General features: G+C 36.4%; 1 protein-coding gene and 1 long non-coding RNA gene across 5 annotated transcripts; one reads left to right on the top strand and one right to left on the bottom strand.

The window, feature by feature from the left end:
- Positions 1–4,539: 4,539 nt before the first annotated feature.
- LOC124211523 (zinc finger CCCH domain-containing protein 15 homolog) lies at positions 4,540–20,411 on the top strand. Of its 3 annotated transcripts, none has more exons than XM_046610660.2 (8): positions 4,540–4,855; positions 8,141–8,348; positions 11,415–11,662; positions 11,854–12,057; positions 12,971–13,145; positions 18,693–18,890; positions 19,090–19,784; positions 20,189–20,411. In XM_046610660.2, exons 1-7 carry the CDS (start codon positions 4,787–4,789, stop codon positions 19,203–19,205), a joined length of 1,218 nt encoding a protein of 405 aa, XP_046466616.1. In that variant the 5' UTR covers positions 4,540–4,786; the 3' UTR covers positions 19,206–19,784; positions 20,189–20,411. The 3 variants fall into 3 exon arrangements, with proteins under 3 accessions (XP_046466616.1, XP_046466614.1, XP_046466615.1); XM_046610658.2 differs by having other exon boundaries at positions 20,146–20,411; XM_046610659.2 differs by having other exon boundaries at positions 19,090–19,953; positions 20,146–20,411.
- On the bottom strand, positions 19,336–23,116 carry LOC124211525 (uncharacterized). 2 transcript variants are annotated; one of them, XR_006881472.2, is made up of 3 exons: positions 22,996–23,116; positions 21,918–22,873; positions 19,336–20,259 (listed from the first exon to the last, which is right to left on the bottom strand). It is a non-coding gene; the product is annotated as an uncharacterized lncRNA (long non-coding RNA). The 2 variants fall into 2 exon arrangements; XR_011176349.1 differs by lacking the exons at positions 21,918–22,873; positions 22,996–23,116 and adding an exon at positions 20,440–21,906.
- Between the last annotated feature and the right edge of the window lie 127 nt (positions 23,117–23,243).

Raw genomic sequence — 23,243 nt, 5'->3', positions numbered from 1 at the left:
TTCTCAAACGAATTGCATTAATTAGATTTAAAAATAACAACTTCGGGGGGCCAACTTCACGGAGGTCCTAGTTCGCATTATTTTCTCTAAATGACTCGTTCTTTTTCAATCATTAAACACGTTTTATGCATACCTTCTTTTAATTCTGGATACGTGGTCTACTCACCTTTGAAAATACCCAACTTCTGCCTACAAATCTGGACAAACCTCCTCAATAAACAACGGATCAGCCAAAGAGCTTTGGAATTAACAACGTTTCTCTACTTTTCAGATCCTTCCAATACAGAGCTACTCACGTTATAACACCACAATTATTCTTCCAGTTTCAATTCATTTTCTTATCCTACCTTATTTATTATAATTATCTTTCAAATATATCTTTCCTTCACAAAGACTCAGTCTGACCCTTTGGATGGAGCCAAGCCAACCCTCAGATTATACATAATACACGACATGAAATTCGGGAAATTGCTGAAAACACGTCATTTGTTGTGTAAACTCGAGGCCAGGAAATACAGTTTAATTGGTCACCACTGGAATGGTTGTATGGTTCTGCAACGGGGATCTGTAATGTTTCGTAAAGCGCATGTATTGACTACGGTACAGCGTTTTAAGAGTGGTTTTTTAGTTTATGTCATCGTCCCGTCGCATGTAAAGCCGGATCGCCGGAATTCGCAACGACGGAACGGAACGCAGACGAAATTTAGTGGATTTCCGAGACCGTTCTAAGCCTTGAAAGACCCCGTCGTCCCATGTACACTTAGGGACAATGAATCTCAGACAGCTAATTTTTTACACTAGACAGTTAATTATGTTGGCATCACAAAGAAACCTACAGCGCCAAAGCCGGTCGAGCGCGAAACAAACTCAATCTCAGTAAACATAGTATAACCTATGACCACGGTCTTATGGACAGTTCTGGGCACTCCAAGCCCCTTCCTATATAACGCAGCGTGACCGTCTTGAAGCCTGTGTTTCTCAATTTGTGCACCAAAGACCGGAGCGCTGCAATCTCCGAGGCCGGTGTATGCGTACTAAATTGCCTACGACAGAGTCAGAGCTATTCATGAACTTGGAAGCGCAAAAGAGATGAAAGATTGCTGACAGCACTGTCAGTCAATTTTCGAACACGGCCTAAGTAGGCCTCTCCCTCACTAGCGCTAGCGGCGAAAATTCACAACATCGGCTTCATTTTCGAGCATGGTTTTACAACCGGAGTGCCCAGACCTGTCTATAAGACCGTACGCATGACCGTCGAATTTAACCTTAAAATACCGCAGGGATGATGACTTGCTAGATTGACACCACTGAACTTTAGAGTTCAGCGTGATTCACTGATTGACACATATCCTAAGGTTGGATTCGACAGCCATGGGTTATATTATGTTTATTGAGATTGAGTTTGTTTTGCGCTCGGCCGACCATGGCTCTGTAAATTTCTCTGTGTTTCCAACATAACTGTCTAGTGTGAAAAATTAGCCCTCTCAGATTCATCGTCCCCAAGTGTACCAACATTTCATGGAATGATTGAACGGCCTAGATTCATATTTGTGCTATACGGCTTCGGTTGCCTGTTTCGATAAAGCTAGATTTATCTAATTAGCTCTTATGTAAGATTAAATTTTCCAACTATGATTAATTATTTCATAGAATAAAAATTGATACTCTGGCACACCGTTCCGGAATCTGAGTACATGAGAGTTTAGGGAGATGCAAATAGACGGAACGGAACACGAAACTTGTTGTATACACCTACGTATACAACAAGCATAATCGTAAACATACTGAAGACGGCATTCGTTAGGCGTCGGAGGGGGCTGATTCGACCCTTATACATGGGGCGGCACCATTAGGCAATCCAGTTGCGAGTTCGGAAGCTTTACGGTTGTGATTTCTATATTTGAGTATAGTACGTATTATCTTTATAATATAATGCTTATAAATTTGATACTGTTAGTTAGATAACACTCTTGGCGTCGACTGCTTTTGACGGTCACAGTTCCAGTCTTATTCCTAAGGTTATATGGTGCGATATAGGTTGCCTATAACACGGCTCTAATACTCCGTGTTTGCAATCACAATTTCTGGATATTTGTAGTTGGATATTGTTACGTTCTGAGAGGAACGTTTCGAGTCGATTCTGATTCGCTGCGTGATTTAAATTATTCTCCTGACTTACGTAGTTGGTATATGTAAATGTTGGGAATCCGCTGATCAGCTCCTCAGATCTTCGTTCAACTCGCCTACAATTCTGAGAGTTCGTTAGGTAAGGCTCGTGCCAACCATCACTACGCGTGATTGAAATAATTATTTATAACAACACTTGGGTTAACTACACATTTATTAACAATCTTCTTCTAATTCTCAATGGTAGGTTTACAGATGTGGTACAAACTGATGTTAGTCACTATCGCAGTCACAAACTGTTAATAAGTCTCGGAGATTCTGAATTAATTATAATATGATTTGATTCTAGGATTTCGGTAAAGTTCTGATCTGCTCTCTATGATGTCTAAATCTTTTCTTGTGTACTCTATGATGTCTGAAGTTCTTCTCTTCTATTCTGTTCTCTGGAAGGGTTGAATTAGAGGGAAAGTAGGATGAGTTCAAACGGCGTCGCGGTTTCTCGCGGGTCTCGGATGATTGGTTAAGGATGAAGAAAAAGTTGGGGTAAGGTTTCTGGTTAGCGAATGAGATCTCGGTGGTGGATTAGCGCGAGGTGGTTGGTTTAGGGAAGCAAGCGGCGAAGCGCTAATTGGTCTTATCGTCATTAAAATGAAGGCGCTATCCTGAATTCTGAGAATAAGGGTTTCTTTCTCTGTAGCTATCCATGATTTCTCTTCCCACGTTTCCGGTGTTTAGTCTACTCGATTATCTTAACTATTGCAGGTGTTTGTTACTTTGGGTTATTGCGGTTGAGATCGTAAATCAAAAATTTTACGTGCAAGCTAATGTTGAAAGGTATAACGGTTAAATGGGAAAAAATATATATACCATACATGTTATGAATTTGACTGATGAAATAACGATTAATCTGTCGTATGAGAACTATCGATAAAAGAATTTGGACGTTACGATGGTAACTATGTGTGTTGGTATTGATCTACGACTATTGGTAGGAGCACGTAAGGCTCTCTTATGGTAACTGCACGCTGATAAGGTAGGGCACAGAGAGGGTGCCGCCGTGGATACCGGCTGGCACGTAACAATATCATAGGTGTATGGTAATGAAGGTATATTGATATATATATAATATATATTATAGATCTCCGTGATGTTAGGATCTTGCGAATTTTGATATTGAGTTCTTAGTTAATGTATTTTAATGTCATTGCATCTAGGGATATTTAACTAGCTAGACGATTTTGTCTCGATACTAGTCGGAGGATTCTTACATTTAAGTTGTGGCGGTCAGTATAATTATATAGGATAATGATAATCGTAATCATATGAGCGTTCTGGTAGGGTATTACACTGCTGCTTAGAGCATATACTACTAGAGGTAGCTACTCTCAGCTAATCAAATCCAAAGTGAGAGAGACGAAATATCCAGGTTAACCTGGGGATATTTCAGTGGGGATCTATATCTCGCTCTCATCACTACGGCCACAGTTTCCTCATGGTTTACGGCGTGGGTAACTACCTTCCGTAATATAGAGACCGTGCGCAAAATTCATTGCTGCACCAAATCGATTCTATTAGTCCCAACCGACGGGCATTTTTCCCTGTCTACGCCAATGACTCCAGTGTTGCCAGTCTTGTACAATTGTACAAGATCTAGTAGGATTCAGGGGAATCTAGTACGCTGATACGACTTTCTCCTATCTAGTACGTTTTCGTAATTGCGTTAAAAATTTGTTTTTTTAACTGGACTAGCCCACTAGCCATTTAAATGCGTCCTTTCCAACTTGAGTATGGTGTGACACAGTCATGGACGTTGTCCGTTCATGGTTGTACTCCACATGGGTTAACTTGTAGACTTATAATAGGTGGCACGTACCTCTGTATCATGTATTTAATTGATTTATGTTTTAGAGAACATAAAGGATATTATTGACAAGTATGGGTATCAATATGGTCGATAATTATAGTATTCCATTGTCATAATTATAATTACATTTCTTGTACGAAATTTTCCATTCTGGTACGTTTTGTGGCGCCATCTAATACGGCGAAGAATTTCAATCTGGCAACACTGAATGACTCATTCAATCATAAACTTCCGTGGTTATGCCATGGCACAAAATTAACCAATCGTTTTGAACCCTCCTGTCACATAGGGAAAGCTAATAACAGTTTACTCGGTACAACCGATAGTGCAACAGCTAACCTTCACTTTTCTTATACCGGGAGGAGGCATTTTTTCGGTAAAAATATTTGTTTTTTCGGAAAAATGATGAGAAACAACCGCCGGACCATTTGTCAAAGTTAACGCAAGTCCCGTCGATAAGGACAATTTTGGCCACTCGCGGCGCTAAACATATTCACGCTCGGTCGCTATATGCTCAACGCACTTCTGCTACTTTTTGCTGTTCATAAAATCTCAGCTTTAGAGTGGATCAGTTGGCAGAAATGACATTTAATGATAATAATCAATAAAACATACGGTCTTTCCGGTTGGATATTACAGTAAGATGGCACATGTATGTCAGCTGTTTAATACGTGAGCGTGTCACCGCAGCGGTAACGATAGCTATTAATGAAAAGAAGAAGTACGAAAAGTCCTAAGTGCAGACGGTGGATTTCATACTTTCATTAACCCGGAAATTTTGCGTAGGAGTGAAACATGCCACCCAAAAAAGTTCCAGCCCCGAACAAAAAAACGGAGATGAAAAAGAAGGAGAAAGTGATAGAGGTGAGCTGCTCGGGCAAAGGCATGCCAGTAATGAATTAAAAAAGACTAGACAAATTTGCCCCACAATTTTCGCTGTTTGAAATCTTTAGTTATTCTGAATCCCAATTCTTCCTAAGAGCACGATCACATTATCATGGTTACTTGTATAACGATATCTTGAAATAGTAATGCATATCCATTAAATTTTCAAACATATATCTATGTATGCACACATATTTGTAAGTCTACATGAATATCGTTTTACGTAGGCTGTCGTTGGACTTACACCATGTGACTACTTGATCTGATGCTGCTATGTGCGTTCATATGAACTGTCCGAATTCTGTAAGATCGAGCGAACACCCGATAACGTGGGGTTGACCTCTTGAAGCTATATCCACTGAAGTGAAGTACATTTTAACATTGTTACTTCTCAGCAATCTTCGTTTTCTCAATTTTTTTAACTTTCTATTCTCGTATGGTGAATAAGTCTGCCGACAGTGAATTATGTCCGCTCACGTCATCAACCGGCGTTGAATTCACGGACTCAATACTCTTATCTCGCAACATGAAAAGTAAGCTAAATTACAGACCTTTTCTCTGTTATATTATATCAATCACTACAAAACACACATTGAATGGGCTTTTCCATTATGTTCATCCCTTGACATGTTATGTTAAGCAATGCAAGTTTTACAAAATTCTATCCCTTGATAAATAACGACTTGGCTAAGTAAGTAGTTGAGAAATGGGAACTTCTTGAGATTCTTATGTCTCGACACTAAATGTACGATTAACAAACTCTTATTTCTTTTCGTAACCTTAAATTGACACAGAAACACTAAAGATGGTTAGCCATAAAAAGACTGCCTAATTTGACCAGTTTTCCAATTTCAGACCTACTTGGGTAATACTTTATGTGAATTGAGTTAGTATTTTGATTTCAACAAGAAACTTCAATGTTCATCACCACTCGTATTTAAATCACCGATCACAATAAGCTGAGTAAGGTTGGCTAACTGTACTAGTCTTCAGTTAATAGATCTCGGATATTAAGGGAAATGTGTGGTTTTTTCTTTTTCTCAGGCTTTTTAATGTGGTTTAATAATAGAGAAAGGTAGAGATAATGTTCATTAAAAAAAAAATTTGAGGTCAAATAGTCACCAAAATGTGATTACTTCCAGTTGTTAGGAATAGATTTTCGGTATTCTTCACATGTAGGTCATGTAAAATTTATGAGGTATAACCTCCAGATTCTATTGACAAATATTTTAGAAAACCCAGTTCCATTACAGCAAATTAATTATTCTTTTAATTGTAGTTTATCAAACCTTTTGATCGATAAGACGTGTATTCTGTCATACTTGTACTCGTACTGATGGTAGTCACTTCAGAAAACACGTTCCACCTAAACTTCTTTGTTCCCTAAAAATCTTTGACATTTTTTAAAAATATGCTAATATAATATGTCATAGTCACTCTGTGAGAGTTGTATAATTTTAATTTTGATCTTTCAATAAATAAAGATGCTTGTATAATGTCAGGTGAAATATTAGTTGTATGCTTTGTAAACGAAAGATTAAGTCTTCTACTTGTGAATTACTCCATTTGAAATTGTATTATTATACCATATTCTTACCAAATTTTACAATCTTTATATGATTGATTTGGTTTTAAAGTTTTGAAATCGTTAGCTATTGTGAGAGATGTCTCGTGAGCCATGGCAAGGACTAATGCGACCTGGAGCAATCACACAGAAAAGCGACTGTTTTACCTAGTGTTAGGTAGACTATTTTGCCATCAAGCATAACAGAAATTTCGAGCTGAAGCTGAAGTTATGTAAGAGGCCGCAGTTAGTAGCAGTATGCATTAAATTTATTTCTAATTGAATACTGCAGGACAATTCGATTCTCGTGATTGTATGGAGATGTGAAATTTGTATAAGATTCAACAAAATTTTCAATTTTTAGGATTCGTTACTCTTTTTCAAGCAACAATAATGCTTATAGCTACTAACTTCCGAGTCATAACTGAAGTTTGATCGCATGTCACTTCTTTCCATAAGAAAAAGACTAAAGAATACATATATAGTTATTGCATAGAAAATGAACCCTATACTGCGTCGATTCTACAGTAATTAGGCATTCTAAACCATTTTATATACGTTCATCTCGTAGTCTAAACAACATGTTTCATGTATCGCAATCATGTCCTACGTGTTTTCTCGTGCCTGCGTTTCATACTCAAAATAACAGTTTCTGCAACAGTACAAAAAACAAAATGTCCTAGTACTAGAAAATGCTTAAATTTGTAGTCTGCGTGTGCACATTTGCCATTGAATGAGAATCTTTAAAAAAAAGTGTGCGAACCATACTAGAGTTACATGAAATACCATGTGCACCATAGAAGCACAGATTTGTACCCCTTCACGTCTTTGCAATATTCATTTTTGGCTTCTGTTGCAAACTCACGCTCGGTGTAAAAAGACGTACTTGCCTCGTCAAGGGCAGTCATCAGTAAAACTGATTTGATAATCGAAAAATTATAAAGTTTCACGTATGTGTCCTCTTGATGCACAATTGACTAAAAATTAACAACCAGCACAGAGTGGGTTTATCCTTATTTTCATTCGAGATCACAATATGTAAGATAGCACTGTGCGATGTTCATGTAGCAAATAAAATTCAAAAGAGCGGATACTTTATAAAGATTTCTTTCCGAATATTTATGGCTTTCAGGTGCCCCTTGGTTGAAGGCGTCCCGATGCGAACCATCTGACTATACCTAGCCACGGCACTGGATGTCTCTCAAATCATGCCAATTTTGAAATAATTATATTGTAAAACTTGAGAAAATTATTTTAGAAAAGTTGAATAGCAAAAATTTTAATTGTTTTGTAATCATGTACGAACCCTTAGATTGATTCTAACACATTCAAGGCCATGGGTAGCATCTGTTTCATATGTTAAACAAGTGGCAGCAGACTACATCGGTGGCTTTCAATGAGCCAGAATCAGTCTAATGTTCCATAAATACAAGTTCATTCTGATACAGTAAGAGTAAAAATTGAACCATTCCGTTAGGAACGTGGGATACTCTTGCATGTTTCAAATCTCGCAATCAGTTATCATGCCCACTCTTATTATTCAATTGGTCTGTGAAGGCTCTTTGAACCCTGTAATAAATTAATTGGTCAGTTTTGTTGCCTAAAAATTTATAGGGCTCTAATTATGGATATATGTTTGTTTGCATTAGTTTCTTAATGGAATTCAAGTTTAACGTATTTCACTGTTTGCAATGTTGCAGGACAAAACTTTTGGTATAAAAAATAAAAAAGGAGCCAAACAGCAAAAGTTTATTCAGCAAGTAGAGAAGCAGGTTAAAACTGGAGGTCTCAACCCGAGAAAGATCGAAGATCCGGCTGCCAAGAAACTCGAGAAAGAAAAGAAGCTCAAAGAACAGAAGGAACTTGCCCTGATATTCAAACCTGTTCAAGTACAGAAGGTAGACAAAGGTAATTTTCAACGAATACGAATTTAAACATCCTTAAAGATATTCGACATGAATAGATTGCCAAGTGCCTTCCGTCCTCAGCCAATTAAAATCCAAAAGGCTACTAAAACATAACTGTGCTTGTTAGTCGTAACTGTTTTAATTAATCAACTCCTGGTTCGACGAAACAACTGAATGATTGTACTAAACTAAAAGAAAACTTTAAATCGACACTGTAACTCACATTTTAGAACCTTCCGAATAATTTCTGAATATGTTTGAATGAATGTCTGTTAGCGTGTTTCGATTTATTTGTTCTTTCTGACCAACGTCCTTCATAAAAAACTAAGTTTCAATCTCCCGGAATGATCATGTAAAATAACAGTTTTGCAAACTGTGACGATCTTAGATTTGTTAATATGTTTCTACATTAGGGGAATAACCTGGATGTTGAGAAATAGGGTTGAATAAATGTGGGTATCATTAGGATATCAGTTCAATATTTAGTATTAGGCGATTGGTTTGAAATGTGGAGACCAAGTGTACAGTTCAGAAGGTAGATTAGAAGTGACTCGGTACCCGCTGAATGTAACGAAAGTGACGGCAGATAACAGACTGCAAAATCAGGTCTCTGGGAATGAGAAGAGATAGGTGGAGAGAATAAATTTTAAAATGGCGTGCAGTACGATTTCATTTCCATTTAATTATTTTATCAGTAAGTAACTAAAGTTCCGTCATAATTATAATATTTTTAGTAAATAGTTGACTTTATAAAACGTATCATGTATTGGATTCTACAATTAACCTAACGTTATCATACATACAGCTAGAAGCTTCGCACTCTTTGCGCTCTATCTCACGAACATTTAATTGTATAAAATATTGCTTCGGACCAAATTTGTAGAGAATTTTATGCTCTACAACTTTCCTAATAACACCAAATGTCATTTAGAGCAAAAGAAACAAGATATTTACAAAAAAAAACAACAGTTTTTGCAATCTTTGATCTTAAATATCTAGACTCGCGTACAGGAGATTCTATGACTTTTGAGCTAACTTATAAAATGTCAAAAGAAAGATTCATACGAGTTTATAGCTTGTTATCTTTTTTTCTGAGGTTCAGCCCTTTGTTTACCTCATATGACTGTACTAAGGGTACTTTTAGGGTAATAGGGGACCCACTGTGTAGCCTGAGAGTTTCATACAGATAGATCATATCCAAGTACGCTCTAACAATAAGCAAGCATAGGCCTATAGCGGCACCGACCCGAGAATAATTATGACCAATAACAAATAATGGTCTCCCCATCTTGAAGGGAGCTTTCCTAAGAAATTTACGTTGTATTCATTCCAGAATGACAGCATGCAATTCAAAGTAGAAATACCAAATTACACTGGCGTACATCATTAGTTGATGGACTAAAGTAAGATATGGAGTCCCAAGTGTATCCACAGATTTAAAGGATTTAGAGCAAGTCGATACAAATCACAGTTTCTTAAGAGTAGAATTCTTGATGGAATGAATGTGTGAATACAGAGTAAACCGAGAGTCGAGTATCACTCCCACATCCCTGATATCATCGATAGACTCCAGATGCAAGGAGTCATGAATGTAAGCCGAGTCAGACCTAACAGGGCTAGAGAAAGATATCCCTTCAAATTTTTTAGCATTAAATTCGAGACCATTCTTGATTCACCACTGAAAAACATTAATGTTTGCTTAATTTAAAAATTAATATCTATTATTTCCAAAAGGTTTGAAAATTAATTAATTTTCGGCTATATAATCTTTTCTTCCCCATGTCCATAAAGTTGGTGTTTCTGAGTATAAAGTGTAAAATCATCACTTTACAAAAATGCGTGCAACAGTTCATTTTCACTCAGAAATCGGCACTATAGATACAAACTTTATTCACAGGGGTCGAAAAATATTGTATGACACTCATGTGTGAACCATTCAGACGAACTCCATCGCTCTTGCGAAAAACGTTGCGTCACGCTGTTGTTGCGATAACTACCATTGTAAAACAGAACTCTGATTATAGAGAATGATAATTGAATTGTTCAAGAGCAAATCAAAGAGAAGATTGCAAGTATAACAAAGTTGGTCTAGATTTATTATGGCAGTTTGAAATTTTCTTCAGAAAAGCTTACAACTTGTTTTATAAACCTTCCATGCCATTTTTGAAACGATCACAACATCATTAAAGTACAATATAGTTTTCTGAATTTGTTGAAAGTGAGTTGATCGAGTTAATATTACACATTAAAAACAAGTTTGCGAAGCTGCGCTCTCTCTGAACAAAAGGTGTACATTCCTAGTCTCGCTGCCAAATGAGCTGTGGAAGAATGGGAGTATCGTCATACAACAAACTCACGAGACACTTGCCTTCTAACGCATATTCACTGTACCTACCTTTATTCTAAATTAAGGGTGAGGCAAGACAGACTGTTGAGTCTTATTCAAATGAAAGAAGTTTACACGTAATCCAATGTACACATGTGGACATTAATTCAGAGATGGCTAGTTTTTGGTAACACATATTCATATGTGTATATACATCGTTCAATATTCCATCGAAAAAACGGCAGGAATGACTGAGATTTTTGATCACCAGTGCTAATCTCTACTCTATGGCATCAGTTTGGTTTCCTTCAATATAGAAATAATAAGATTTTTAAGAAAATCGACTTAGCTTTCCCCAAGTTATTCATATATGTCAAAGAATAGAAATAGTTGCAAGTTTTAAATCTGGTCCGTTCTGGCTGATCAATTCCTCCTGCTTTTTTTTTAATGCACTTGACCACCGATGCACCTGTTAGGGAATGCATCATTTTGGCAGTTAAAGTAAACCCAATCTACTATTCATTTCTTGTGAACCAATGGCCAGTTGTTTCCCATTCTGGAGTTGCGTCCTTGTGTGAACACAGATCAATCCCCTCTCGACACTCTTTCTTTGTAGAGAAGAGGTATATAAAAACCAGTTAAGGACTAAATAACAAAAAAAATTACTAATAAAAATAAGTTGAATCAAAACAGCGGTGATATTCTATTTTTCATTCGATTCAATCTATCATATTTTTTCAGGAACCGATCCCAAGTCTGTGATCTGCGCATTCTTTAAGCAAGGTCAGTGCACCAAAGGGGATAAATGCAAGTTTTCCCATGACTTGACAATCGAAAGGAAGGCAGAAAAACGATCTCTTTACTGTGATATGCGTGACGATGGCGACGATAAGGAAGGTGATACCATGGACAACTGGGATGAAGATAAGCTCAAAGAAGTTGTAGAAAAAAAGCATGCAGCTGGAGCTAACAAGCCTACAACTGACATTGTAATATTACTTTTATGCTATACCAGAAAAATAATTTTTTTATTGATTGACGAAATTTGACATGATCAGTGTAGCTGTATGTGCTTGCTTGTTCTTAATATCCAACTAATAGAATGTGAAAACAGTTCACACTTTTATTCATAATTTTGGTCCCTGTAGACAGTTTGATACGTCTATTTAATTGTATTTAGATTTGCAAACATTTCTTGGAAGCTGTGGAGAAGTCCAAATATGGTTGGTTCTGGGAATGTCCTTCTGGCCTAAAATGCATATATAGGCATGCTCTGCCCCCAGGATTTGTACTGAAAAAAGACAAAAAGAAGGAAGAAAAAAAAGACGAAATCTCCCTTGAAGATCTTATCGAAAGAGAAAGGGCTAACTTGGGTCCAAATCAGGTAAGATATTGCATAGAAATGTTTTAAGAAGGCTCTCTCCCTCTCTCTCTCTTGCAATTCTGAAATCGCTTATCGTTAATTTAGGATTGAGTTTCGTAGAGTCTGGCATGAACGTTTTAAGATAACTACGTATTAGTATTTCTGTTATGACCTTGTTATCAGCACTGTCACTGTCTTCATCATCCTGGAATCCCCACATTCCGTGCATGGATCTGCAACCGTTTATCGAGATATATTAGCAGTTAATGCTATGTATATACAAATACCCTGTACCATACTAAAGCCGGCAAAGCTGTATGCCATGTGCGCAGTAGATGACGGTATGAGAATCATCAAATAAGTCAGAAATGAACGCAGTCCCCAGTTCACTGACATATAGTATCGTGGTTATCTCAAAAAAGAAAAAAAAATTTGATCAATATCCATACAAATCTATACAATACATTTTTTTTTTTCTATTTACAAAATTACGGCGGATTCCAAAAATTGTTTATTTCCAAGGCCCATTTTTTTATTCAGCCGTCGTCATTTTGTAAATAATAATATTAAAAAAAACTGTCACCGATATTTGACATACCCCCTTACCTTATACTATAGATAACCCTTCACCGAGATATCAATTCCAGGATAGAGGGGAAATTTTTTTATTAGTCGTTGAGTCAAGGCCCATATCTTTGTTGACTTAAAATATTTTTTAATAAAAATTTATATAAAATAAGTTTAATATACACTTAATAAGATATTAACAATTCGTTCTCTTTATCAATTAGTTATTCCTGTGGAAAAAATTCTTAAAAATCTTATTTTTTCGGCCGTCATAGTGGCCTCCCCCTTAATGTGACCCAATGAATAAAAAGTACCAGATCGAGCATTCGCCGAATAATAATTTCTTTAATATTTATTTTCCAACTAGACGAAAATTACTCTAAACAGTTTCTTGGCCTGGAAAAAGAGGAAGTTGAAGCAAAAGGCAGATCAGGCTGTCAAAGACGAGGAAAAACGTCGCAATGACTACAAAGCTGGTCATCAAGTAGGCATTTCTGGTAGAGAAATGTTCAGCTTCGATCCTACGTTGGCAGCTGGTGACGGTGAGCATGATATTCAGTCATTCTATGTTGAACCTAACATTTTACAGTTGAAATATCGATCAGCAAGTTTAATAAGCTTGAATTTTTTTTATGTATATAATAATAAAAAAAAAAAAGTAATAAGTGGTTGACGAAAAAAACGTAGTTTGTGTCAGAATATAATAATTATTCTGTGCTCCTCTATCAACAACTCGACTAATTTGTACACAATATTTTTGTGTTTGACAGGAGGTAGCGCAGAAAATAAGATTTACGGTATGTGCGCATACAGGGACTTCTTGACTCGTGTGAGTTTTCCATTAGCCTTCAGCTCGTGCACCACTGAATGCTTGTCAAGGAATCCCCATTTTATGTGCACTTGCCACTAAAATAACTATTGTATAACAGCGTGCGAGTATCGATACGACTCCACTTTATGCACGGTATGCCAAAAAGTAGCACTATACGCTCACTGTTATAAAAAATACGTGAGATATGCGTGCGTAAGTTTTTACGACCACGTACAATCATGGCACCTGAGTGTCCAGCTGCGTCAGAAGGTAATTCCAGGGCTAGCAGCAAGTCACTTTTTCCACTTTCTTTATCTATTGGTCATTTTCTTGTTCTTGAAATTCGAATCCTAAATCAAGTACACCTTCTTCTTGGGATTTGATTGCTTTGTAGAGATATTGTTAGCTTTAAATTTCGCGCCATAGTGCCTGGCTAGAGTGGCATAGCTTTACTAGACACGCGCAACTCGCACGCATACCCTGCCACCAAAATGTCGTTATACACATAGATATTCATACATAAACATTACGTCATGTGGTTTTTCAATTGTGCTATTGTCGTGTCAACAATTGTCGGATTGCGAAAGGTACGTGTACAGGTTAAAGTATATCTTAAAATCCTAAATTATTCATGTATTTTATGTGCACATGGTATGTCCTGGTTTTTTTTTCACAAACTAACTACATTACAATTTTTGTCAAGTCAACATTAGGTTAAACCAGCTGCCGCCGCTTACCCAATTTTTTATTTATATTTTTGTAAAAGCTTGCATTGGGTAAATTATTGATTATGAATATCGATATTTTTGAACTAGGCTAATGAAAGTAAAATGAGGAAATGTTATGTGAACAATGACTAGTCCAGAATAACTGACCCAAATGATAGAAAAGTTGGCGAGCATACTGCTATAGAAAACAAACATGCTGTTTTCTGCAAAGTCTGTGAAACGTCTCTAACTTGCAACGAGGGATTCCAAGCTATTACACAGTGTACCCAAAAGCGAAAGGACAACAAAAATGTAAAAATAAAGTTGAACCCGACTCAGTTTCATCTTGCAGCAAGAAATGCAGCTACAGTTGAACAAGAACAGTAACATGCAGGCCCAAGGCTTTTAGATATCTACTCTGGAAAAGATGAAGCTATTAAGACTGAACTAATATGGACCATGAATGGAGTTGGCCATAATAATTCAAGTTCGGCATACAATAACATGACCAATGTCCTGAGAGCCATGTTCAAAAATACTACAAATTTCAACTTGTGTTGGACAAAAGTTACCAACTACATGACCGATGCTATAGAACTGTTTTTCGGACAGTGACTACTGAACGATATTCGTCTTTTACTCAATAGCGTTTGATGAGTGTATGTCTGAAGAAGAAATGGAAGAATATCAGGTCTCCATAAGGTGTAATATGATAACAGTTCACAGTACATTTTTTGTTTCCTGTACGTTGTCATGACCATTAAATTTTCAATATTCACTTTTGTAGTTAAACTATTTTTTAATTGAGTTACCTCAGATATCCATTATGACCCAGATAAAAGTAAAAAATAAATATCGAAATTGTATTTTATATTGTAGATATTGGTCTTGTAGAGAATGCTACTGCGTTAAACTTTCTTAAAACTTTGTTCATCGGATATGCCGCAGGAAAAGTGCTCTATGAACTTATATTGGAGGCTATCACAAATGTGAACTTACCATCGGCTCGCATGTTGATGCTGGGATCCGATGGACCTACTATCAACCAAAAAGTGTTCCGAATTGTCGATGTTATCTTGCTCGAGGTCGAAATGATAAAAAAAAAGTCTACTAAGTATTGGAACCTGCAATCTTCATATCATACATAAGGCATTCAAGAAGAGCCTCAATAAATGTGGCAAAAAAGGCGAAGACTTATACATCAATTGGTTCTACTATTCTATTCTAGGAGGAACGAAAATTATCGAAGGAGTGAAGCAGTGATGAGAGTACCGATGCGTGCATTGATGAAGCATGTCGCTGGTTTTCATTAGGGCCAGTGTCAAAATAAAAAATCGAGCAATATCCAGCTGCGAAGCATTTCTGTTTTGAAACAGTGGCCAAAAAGGCGTCGGTAAAGCAACTGGAAGAAGACAATAGGTTAGCCAAGATTTTCGCTGACCTAAAAAATCCTTCCACTATAGCAGAAATATTGTTGGTCATTAAAAGCACCCAGCTATTTAAGCGCACCTGCAAAATTTTTCGAAAACAAGAACTACTTATTTATATTCTTTGCGAAGAAGATAAAAATTTGTTTATCATCATTGTAAATAAAATATGTAAACCAGAGCCAGTAAAGAACTTTTGGCAATTCAACAATCTGTTTGCTGCAGAACATGCGACAAGTGAACAATGTTTTATGTCTTAAAAAGATTGAGACTGCTCTCCAGAAATTGAGTGAAAGAGAAATTCAGCAATTTTGATATAGTGCTCAGCTGCACTGCAAGGCGGCAGCAACTGAACACATTTCAGTCAAATCTATTTTAAGATCTGTTACAGCTGAACATTTCAGATTTTTTCAACCTCAACTGTTAACATATTCGATAAGCACTGTCAATATCGCAGCAATTAATAGAGTGTACACTCTTGGCATCTCCATGGCACAGCTCTTGGATAAATGGCTTATTCAGCTAGAAAAAATTCCTCCTGCTTGTGAGTGAGAACATATAGATCACTACTGGAGGAAGATATTCGATGTAAAAAATGATATGGATGAGACAAAGTATCCATTGATCACAAAAGTTGTCAAGGCGAGTTTGTGCCTTGTACATGGCAGTGCCAATGTAGAAAGACGTTTCAGTGAGAGCTTCCATGTCAATAAAAACACTAACTGCTAGAATGATCATCAAAGATGGTCTAAAGACATATGACGGTAAGCCATATTTTTTTTTACCAAAGAGGTTATCGCCATTTGACGTTCAGCCCGCTGTAATTACAAGGTGTACTTAGAGAAAGAAGGACAAAAAAAGCTGATTGAAACACCAGAGGCAGACCAAAAAGAAGACGACGAAAAAATTAAGCAGCAGCTACTGAAAGACCGGGAAAAACAGAAAAGATATCACTAAAGTTGAAGATAAATTGATGAAAGCTAAACAGGCAATACAATGATAGCAGCAGAGAGGTCAGAGAAAAACTATTGGAAGAAGCAGTCGATCGATTTCAAACTGCTCTGAAACGAAATAACAATCAATGAGTCAAAGTCGCTCATGGATTGTTTAAAGGAGTTCAAGCTATGAAGTCGGACTTGACACTTCTGAAATTAAGTCACTACATAGAATTATTGAAGAAGGTAAGTCAAGCCTTATCACTAGCTTCTTTAAAAAGGCCCGATTAGAACCGGAACAAAGTGGTAATAAGGAGGATATATATGGGTTGGATGCTGAATAAGGCCCTCTAATCTTAATGATTTTTATTTATGTTCTTTTATAATATTACTCGTGTTATAAGAGAAAAAAATATTTCTACGTTTTACTCTGAAATTGAAATTGATACAGTTGTGTTACATTAGAAGTATGAAAACAAAGTTTCTATAACATTGCAGTCTGAAATATTTCCAAGGGTAGTATCAGTGAGTAGCAGAGTTGCAATAACAATGTGATATTTCTATTGTACTGAGTAATTGCGACCAAAACAAACATATTATTTGAATTAAAAAAAATAATATTACTTGTTTTATATGTGTATGTTACGTGTATTGAATATAGATGTACGTATGTATGTATGTACCAATAAATTTATGTTGTGTCACATACCATGCATTTTGATTATTATAAACCACTTTCCATACAATTATTTTAAAGTTATTGAGCTCATTCATGCTTTGTGAGTGCCAGAAAGCATAATTCTCTGGGGATTTTGGTCACTTTTTTTTTTACACGGTCATCTTTTCCACACCTTTTGATCCAGAGTATAGCTGGCATCAATGTAATTTGAGAAAGTGCGATAGCATTCGTTTTGGAAAATCTGATGTACAATTCGGATATTATAATTAATTATTTATTATTATTTATAATATTAGTCTATCGCATGTTAACCAAATCAAGGACTTATTCATTGTCTTTGATAAAAGGATATCTTTCAACACTTATATTGAGTGTGTTAGAACCGTGGTGCTGAGAATGCTTTTTTTGTTTAAATTCGCCCAATTTTTTCGAGATCGGGATGTCTTTATTAATGCACTATGATTACATTTACCTGAAACTGACATATAGCCCTATCAAACAGAGGCCCTATCTCCGCTACCAGATCGGTTCTGTGAAAAAGTTAAACTGTTTATTTTCAAGGTATGTTGGGTATAAGATTGGTAACCCATAAGCTACTTGCATTATAATTGTACATCAATTTCTAAACCCCTGGGGATCCCCAGTATTGATCGGCCTTGGTTAGAATTGATTTAATTTTAATTTTCCAAATTATTACGAATATCATCGACTGTGTGCATCTATTTTCTATATTTAATTTCAATATTTCTAACAGATTACTAAACAACAATAACCATTGCTTTCTGATTTCCTCTTTGAGGAATGATTTTTGTTCACATTCACCGGTAATTAGATTAAGTTTATTGTGCAATGCTCATTCTAACTGGTTGGATTTGTACAACTTCTGTTTATTTTCGCTAAGAAACTTATAGATACATCTATATTTAAATATTTATATTTTTTTGTGTTATCAAAAGTGTTCAAAAGTGTTTTTTTAAACTCTGTTGCATTTGGGCTTGTCCCGTTGAAATATTAACTAAATATGTAAATAAATATTCTAAAGTCAATAATATCGATACTCAATGTTTTTTGTTAGCAGATAATATAACTAAATTGTGTTTACAACCCTTGTACACCCTGGCACAGCTGATACCGTCACCGATCTGTGTCCCTTATCGGCTGTTCTATCATTTTTCTCTTCGTGTACTGTTAGTCACAATCAGCCAAGCTATTATTGTAAAAAACAGTCAGTCTCGAGACTTGAACACAAGAACACTTACTTGACCTATATACCCATTATATCTGATATTTCTCTGCTGTGCACTTTTTTTAGTTTAACGTTTACTTGATAAGCACAGAGGACCCATTTATTTCATTATCAGTGCAATTCCTGATTGCCCTTTGTGACGATTATTTTTAGAAATTCAGGCAAATTAAACATGGTGATGTTTCAAGAATGTTCGGTTTGGCGCGAAATAACTCTATTATAAGGTCCAAGAAATCTCAAAAGGAACAAAATATTTTCATTGCTTCTCTTAAAATTTCTTACAGGTATTGAAGATGGAGATGAAGCATTTGCTTCATATGATTTGAGCGATGATGAAGATAGTAAAGGAATAGAATACAGAGAATTGAATATGGATGAACTAGTTTACGATGCTATAGAAGCCGATACAGAAGGTATCACAGTTGCTACTGACGATCGACTCAAAAGTAATGTGGCTGCGGAAACGAATGGAGAAACGAAAGGTATGAAAACTGAAATCTTGGTAAACTAGTCGTGTTGAGAATGATTAGTTTCTGTGTAACTAAAAACTATTGTTAGATATTTTATCAATCATCAAAATTTTTCTTGACGTTCTTTGTTGTGAATCAGAAAGATATTAAATATATAAATGTACCTATGTGATTATTTGATAATGATACAGTAATAATTTTTGTTGCATAGAAGTAACGATCCTTGGTGAAGGCGCAACGGCCCTGGCAATCAATGAAAATCTATTTACTGACGAAGATCTGGAAGGACTTGAAGAAGAATTAGGAGACCTGGATTTCGAGGAGTAATCCAGTTGTCTCAATTATATTCTCCTCACACAAAATTTTTTCTTCAACGGATTGGATGATTCATATCTTTTCTTGGTCTTTGAAAACTGCTTACGATGTTAACAGTCTGTAAAGATATTTTTTCGAGAAATATTTATTGAAACAATTTCCTGTATTTAATCAGCATAGACTCTCATGTGTTATTAACCGTCAAAATAATCAGATATTAAACAACAATTTAAGAAAGTCTACAATTACAGATGAATATATAGTTCTATGGGTAACAGTAACTCGCAAAATCGTTGATATGCTCAAATCAATTTTCGAATAAACAAATTATACCGATTAAAATAACCTGTAATACTGTAGTCATGTATAAGTTTATTATGTTTATGGTGAGCTTTTTCCAGGCCTAAATGCAAGAGGGGCTCATCACCACGAATGACTCGCTCCCTTGCTGTATCATACTTTTTTCAAGTCCTACCACCAGGCTTAGTATCAACATTTTGATAAAATTTTCATTGAGAAAAGGGCGGGGTATCGATGATGATGAAGATAAGTCCCTCCCTCGTTCAGATCTGCCCAAACTCACCCTGTATGGTAGGTATTTTCTATGATTGGTGAATAATAATGATAACCCCTGTGACTGATCAATAATTGTCAGCTATTCGTGACACTACAAGATCAATATTTATGAGACACAGCCAAACTTACGTAAAACAGTAGCCACAAAGAAGCGTAAAACACAATCGTATCGTCTAGTTTATGCGTGAGTTAATTATTTAATTTAAAAAATTTATTTTACATTTTCTTATTCGTTTATTGTAATTTCCATTTATGATTCATTTGTGACACCATAGAACTAAAAGCACAGAATGCAATTAGTTAATTAAAATTTATATTTAACCAAAGTTATTTTACCTGACAACTTCAACACTTTGCTTTCGTAAAACTCGAATAGGACCAGATAGTTACAGCACAGTGAGACAAATATATGTGTACAGCACTGAGTCATCCGTGTCTGACGGCAACTATTTGAGGACCCCAAGTCTCACGGACAGTCACAGCTTGTACCCTGGACAGTAGATAGAAGAGCTTCGATTATAAAAGATCAAGCACGACAGGTTCAATGATCAATTACCCAGCTCTGTGGGGGGATGCGGCAATTATACATTGTATATATTGTATAATTAATGTATTACATATTTATATATGTTGTAACGCTAATTTCTGTTACCCTCGGATGAGGACTTACCGTTTACACTTTGGCGCGATTCTCCAATTATTCTGTACTAACTAATTATAACAAAATGATAACGGTTGGGCACCAGACGCTTCAGCGTGGTTTTTTAATCAATAATACGATATGATAAATAACTAGAGAACTCATTGTATGGCTGGCTAGGCTCAGGTACTCACACGAACTCATAGAGTGGAGATATTCAAGGCAGCTAACGATAATTAAAGAAATAAAGAATAAAATCAAGTCAGGAAAAATTAACAAGTCAATTATTCGTATATTGTCGATTTGGTTTACACATTCGAGTCAGTCAAGTTAGATTACAAAAGATAGTAAGGATCAATAAGTCGGACATATCTGACAATCACCAGATTTTTGATAGAATAAAGTTAAAGTGGTAGCTTTGACCAAAAGCCGATAGGTATTAACAGAGAACTGAACGTAGGTCAAGCGAAGCAATATAATGCAAAAATTTACTTACAACCACGCGTCACTAGGCAACGTGATTTTACCCAATTCCCAAAGACGATGCTACGGTAATCAATAGTCTGTTACGTTTCAATAACGAGTGAGAACTTCATTAGTAATTGAGAGCAGAATTGACGATAACTCAGACGGTAGTAACAAAAGAGTAAGACAGACTTTATGATAAATTTTAACTAATTAGAAAGATTGATGTTAATTAACAATTTACAAAATTAGCTTAGATGAGAGAATATAAATTACTGTAAAGTATGAGAGACAATTTACAAGAGTGTTATTAATAGACAATAGATTTAATAATTTACAAAGCTTAGAAACTGTGAGAATTCACAAACAAAATTCAAAATATAAAATTGTGAGGGGGTGAGAAATTTAGACAAGGGGTCGTAAGATAAACAAATAAACTAAATACACGTTATTACAATAAAGTCAGCCATAATAAGCAGAACTTAAATTAACAAAGAAATACGGTATTGCAGAGAAATACAAAAAAAAAATTAGCAGTTAAGAGCAATACAAAACTGTTAATAAGCGATAGAAAGGGTATGGTAGTATTCAGCGGCTTAATCTACGCTCTGATGTACTTCAAGGATCACGATTTCCGATAGAAAACATGCTCGATAGTAAATATACTATAATCGGCAGTACGATACAATAAACAGTAAAACACAGTAAGCATTATTAGCATGGAAAATTAAGATAAAAAATAAATAGCGATGGCAAAAGATGGTAGAAATTACGGAAGCGATTCCAGCATGAAATTATAAGAAATTCAGATGATAGAGATATTTATTCGGTAGCTACGAGGTCGCTCAACAATAATATTTAACGGAATTAATTAATCAAAGAAATCACGCAGTCACGCGACGGTCTACAGCAACTCAGAGACGCGGACCATGATTCACAGAGAAACTGGCAAAACACGATGCAACCAAAATAGAGAATTAAGATATAAGAAAACAAGATACGAGCAACTTCGTAACGAAACAATACAACGGGAGAACCCTTACCTTAGCCGGTGACTCGGGCACGCATGCACTGATTTAAATTTAAATAAAATTTATCGATAGTAAGAAAAAAAAGGTAATAGAAAAGGAAAGGAGCTAAACGGTCATATAAAACGATAAAACGATAGAGAAACGGTAGCGATAGCAGTAAAGAAGAAGGAAAGGAAAATGAAGTGAAGGCAATTTCTACACGTAACGAGCGAGATAGAAAGAGTTATCTCAATCTCATGAGCGTAGAATAGATGGAGGTCGGGGTTTGGCTCGCCGTTCTCGCTGATGTCGTCAGGTAATCCTGCTTCCTGTAATTGGTCGTTTATTCCCCACTATAATTGGGTCATTCCTCTTGTGGCGAATATCAGTTGTGATTGTGTTACGCATCTTCAAAAATTACCGATAGATGACACGTAATGTTCCGCTCATGATTTCGTCGTTGATACCAGCTCTCACAAAATTTTCAGTTGCCGGCACCTTACCTTCCAAGTTGCCTATCGTTGGGGACCCTATGGCAAAAGCATGTGTGGAGCAAGGAGGATACCTCCCGGTCAAAGTTGCCGAATGGGGAGCAACAACTTGCAGTAACTCTCAACTTGGAGTGGTGGATTATGGCTCCATACTCCGTGATTACAGTCACTATCGACAGGTACGCGGAATCGGTCCTCGGAGCGATGGCTCAACGCTGGAGCAGCGATCTTATATGTTGGTCCGGCGCCTGGCCGGGAAGTCGGGGAATGGCAGGCTGCGATCTGCCCTTTACGCTATTCTATACTCTTTAGGTATTCGCTTCGACCGGATTCGTCGTATAGGCAGTGGCGTTCTGTCCACGATATATCGGGCAGACCATGCGTAGTCACACGATGTCTGAATGCACTTAGGAGTGGTGCATTATGACTCACAAGGATTATGGTTCCTACATATAGGTTTGTAGCATCGGTTCCGAAGATTCTCGCAATGGCGGTAACCTGGAACAGTAATATTTATACTAAAAAGAGTACAATTTCGAAAATTTTCAGGTGAGTTGAAAAATTAACGATGGAGTCAGGAATCGAACTTGGTATCTAGAGATGCTTTACCGGAGACTTACTCCATTAGACCACCTAGCTGCCCTGACTACAATGTCATTAATTTCTCTCATCACCTATATTCGAGATTATTTTATTTTCGTGTGCTTTAGTCTCGACCGAGTGTAAAAAGTGTACACAAAGGCCGTGTTCGTAAATTGACTGACAGTACTGAAAATTCCCTAGGACAGAGTCAGAGCTATCCACGAACTTGGAAGCGCGAAAGAGATAAAAGATTGCTGACAGTAATGTCAGTCAATCTTCGAACACG

Source organism: Neodiprion pinetum, chromosome 2 (assembly GCF_021155775.2).
Source record: "Neodiprion pinetum isolate iyNeoPine1 chromosome 2, iyNeoPine1.2, whole genome shotgun sequence".
NCBI lineage: Eukaryota > Metazoa > Arthropoda > Insecta > Hymenoptera > Diprionidae > Neodiprion > Neodiprion pinetum.
Note: the sequence above shows the minus strand (reverse complement) of the source record. Positions and strands in the feature narration are given on the sequence as shown.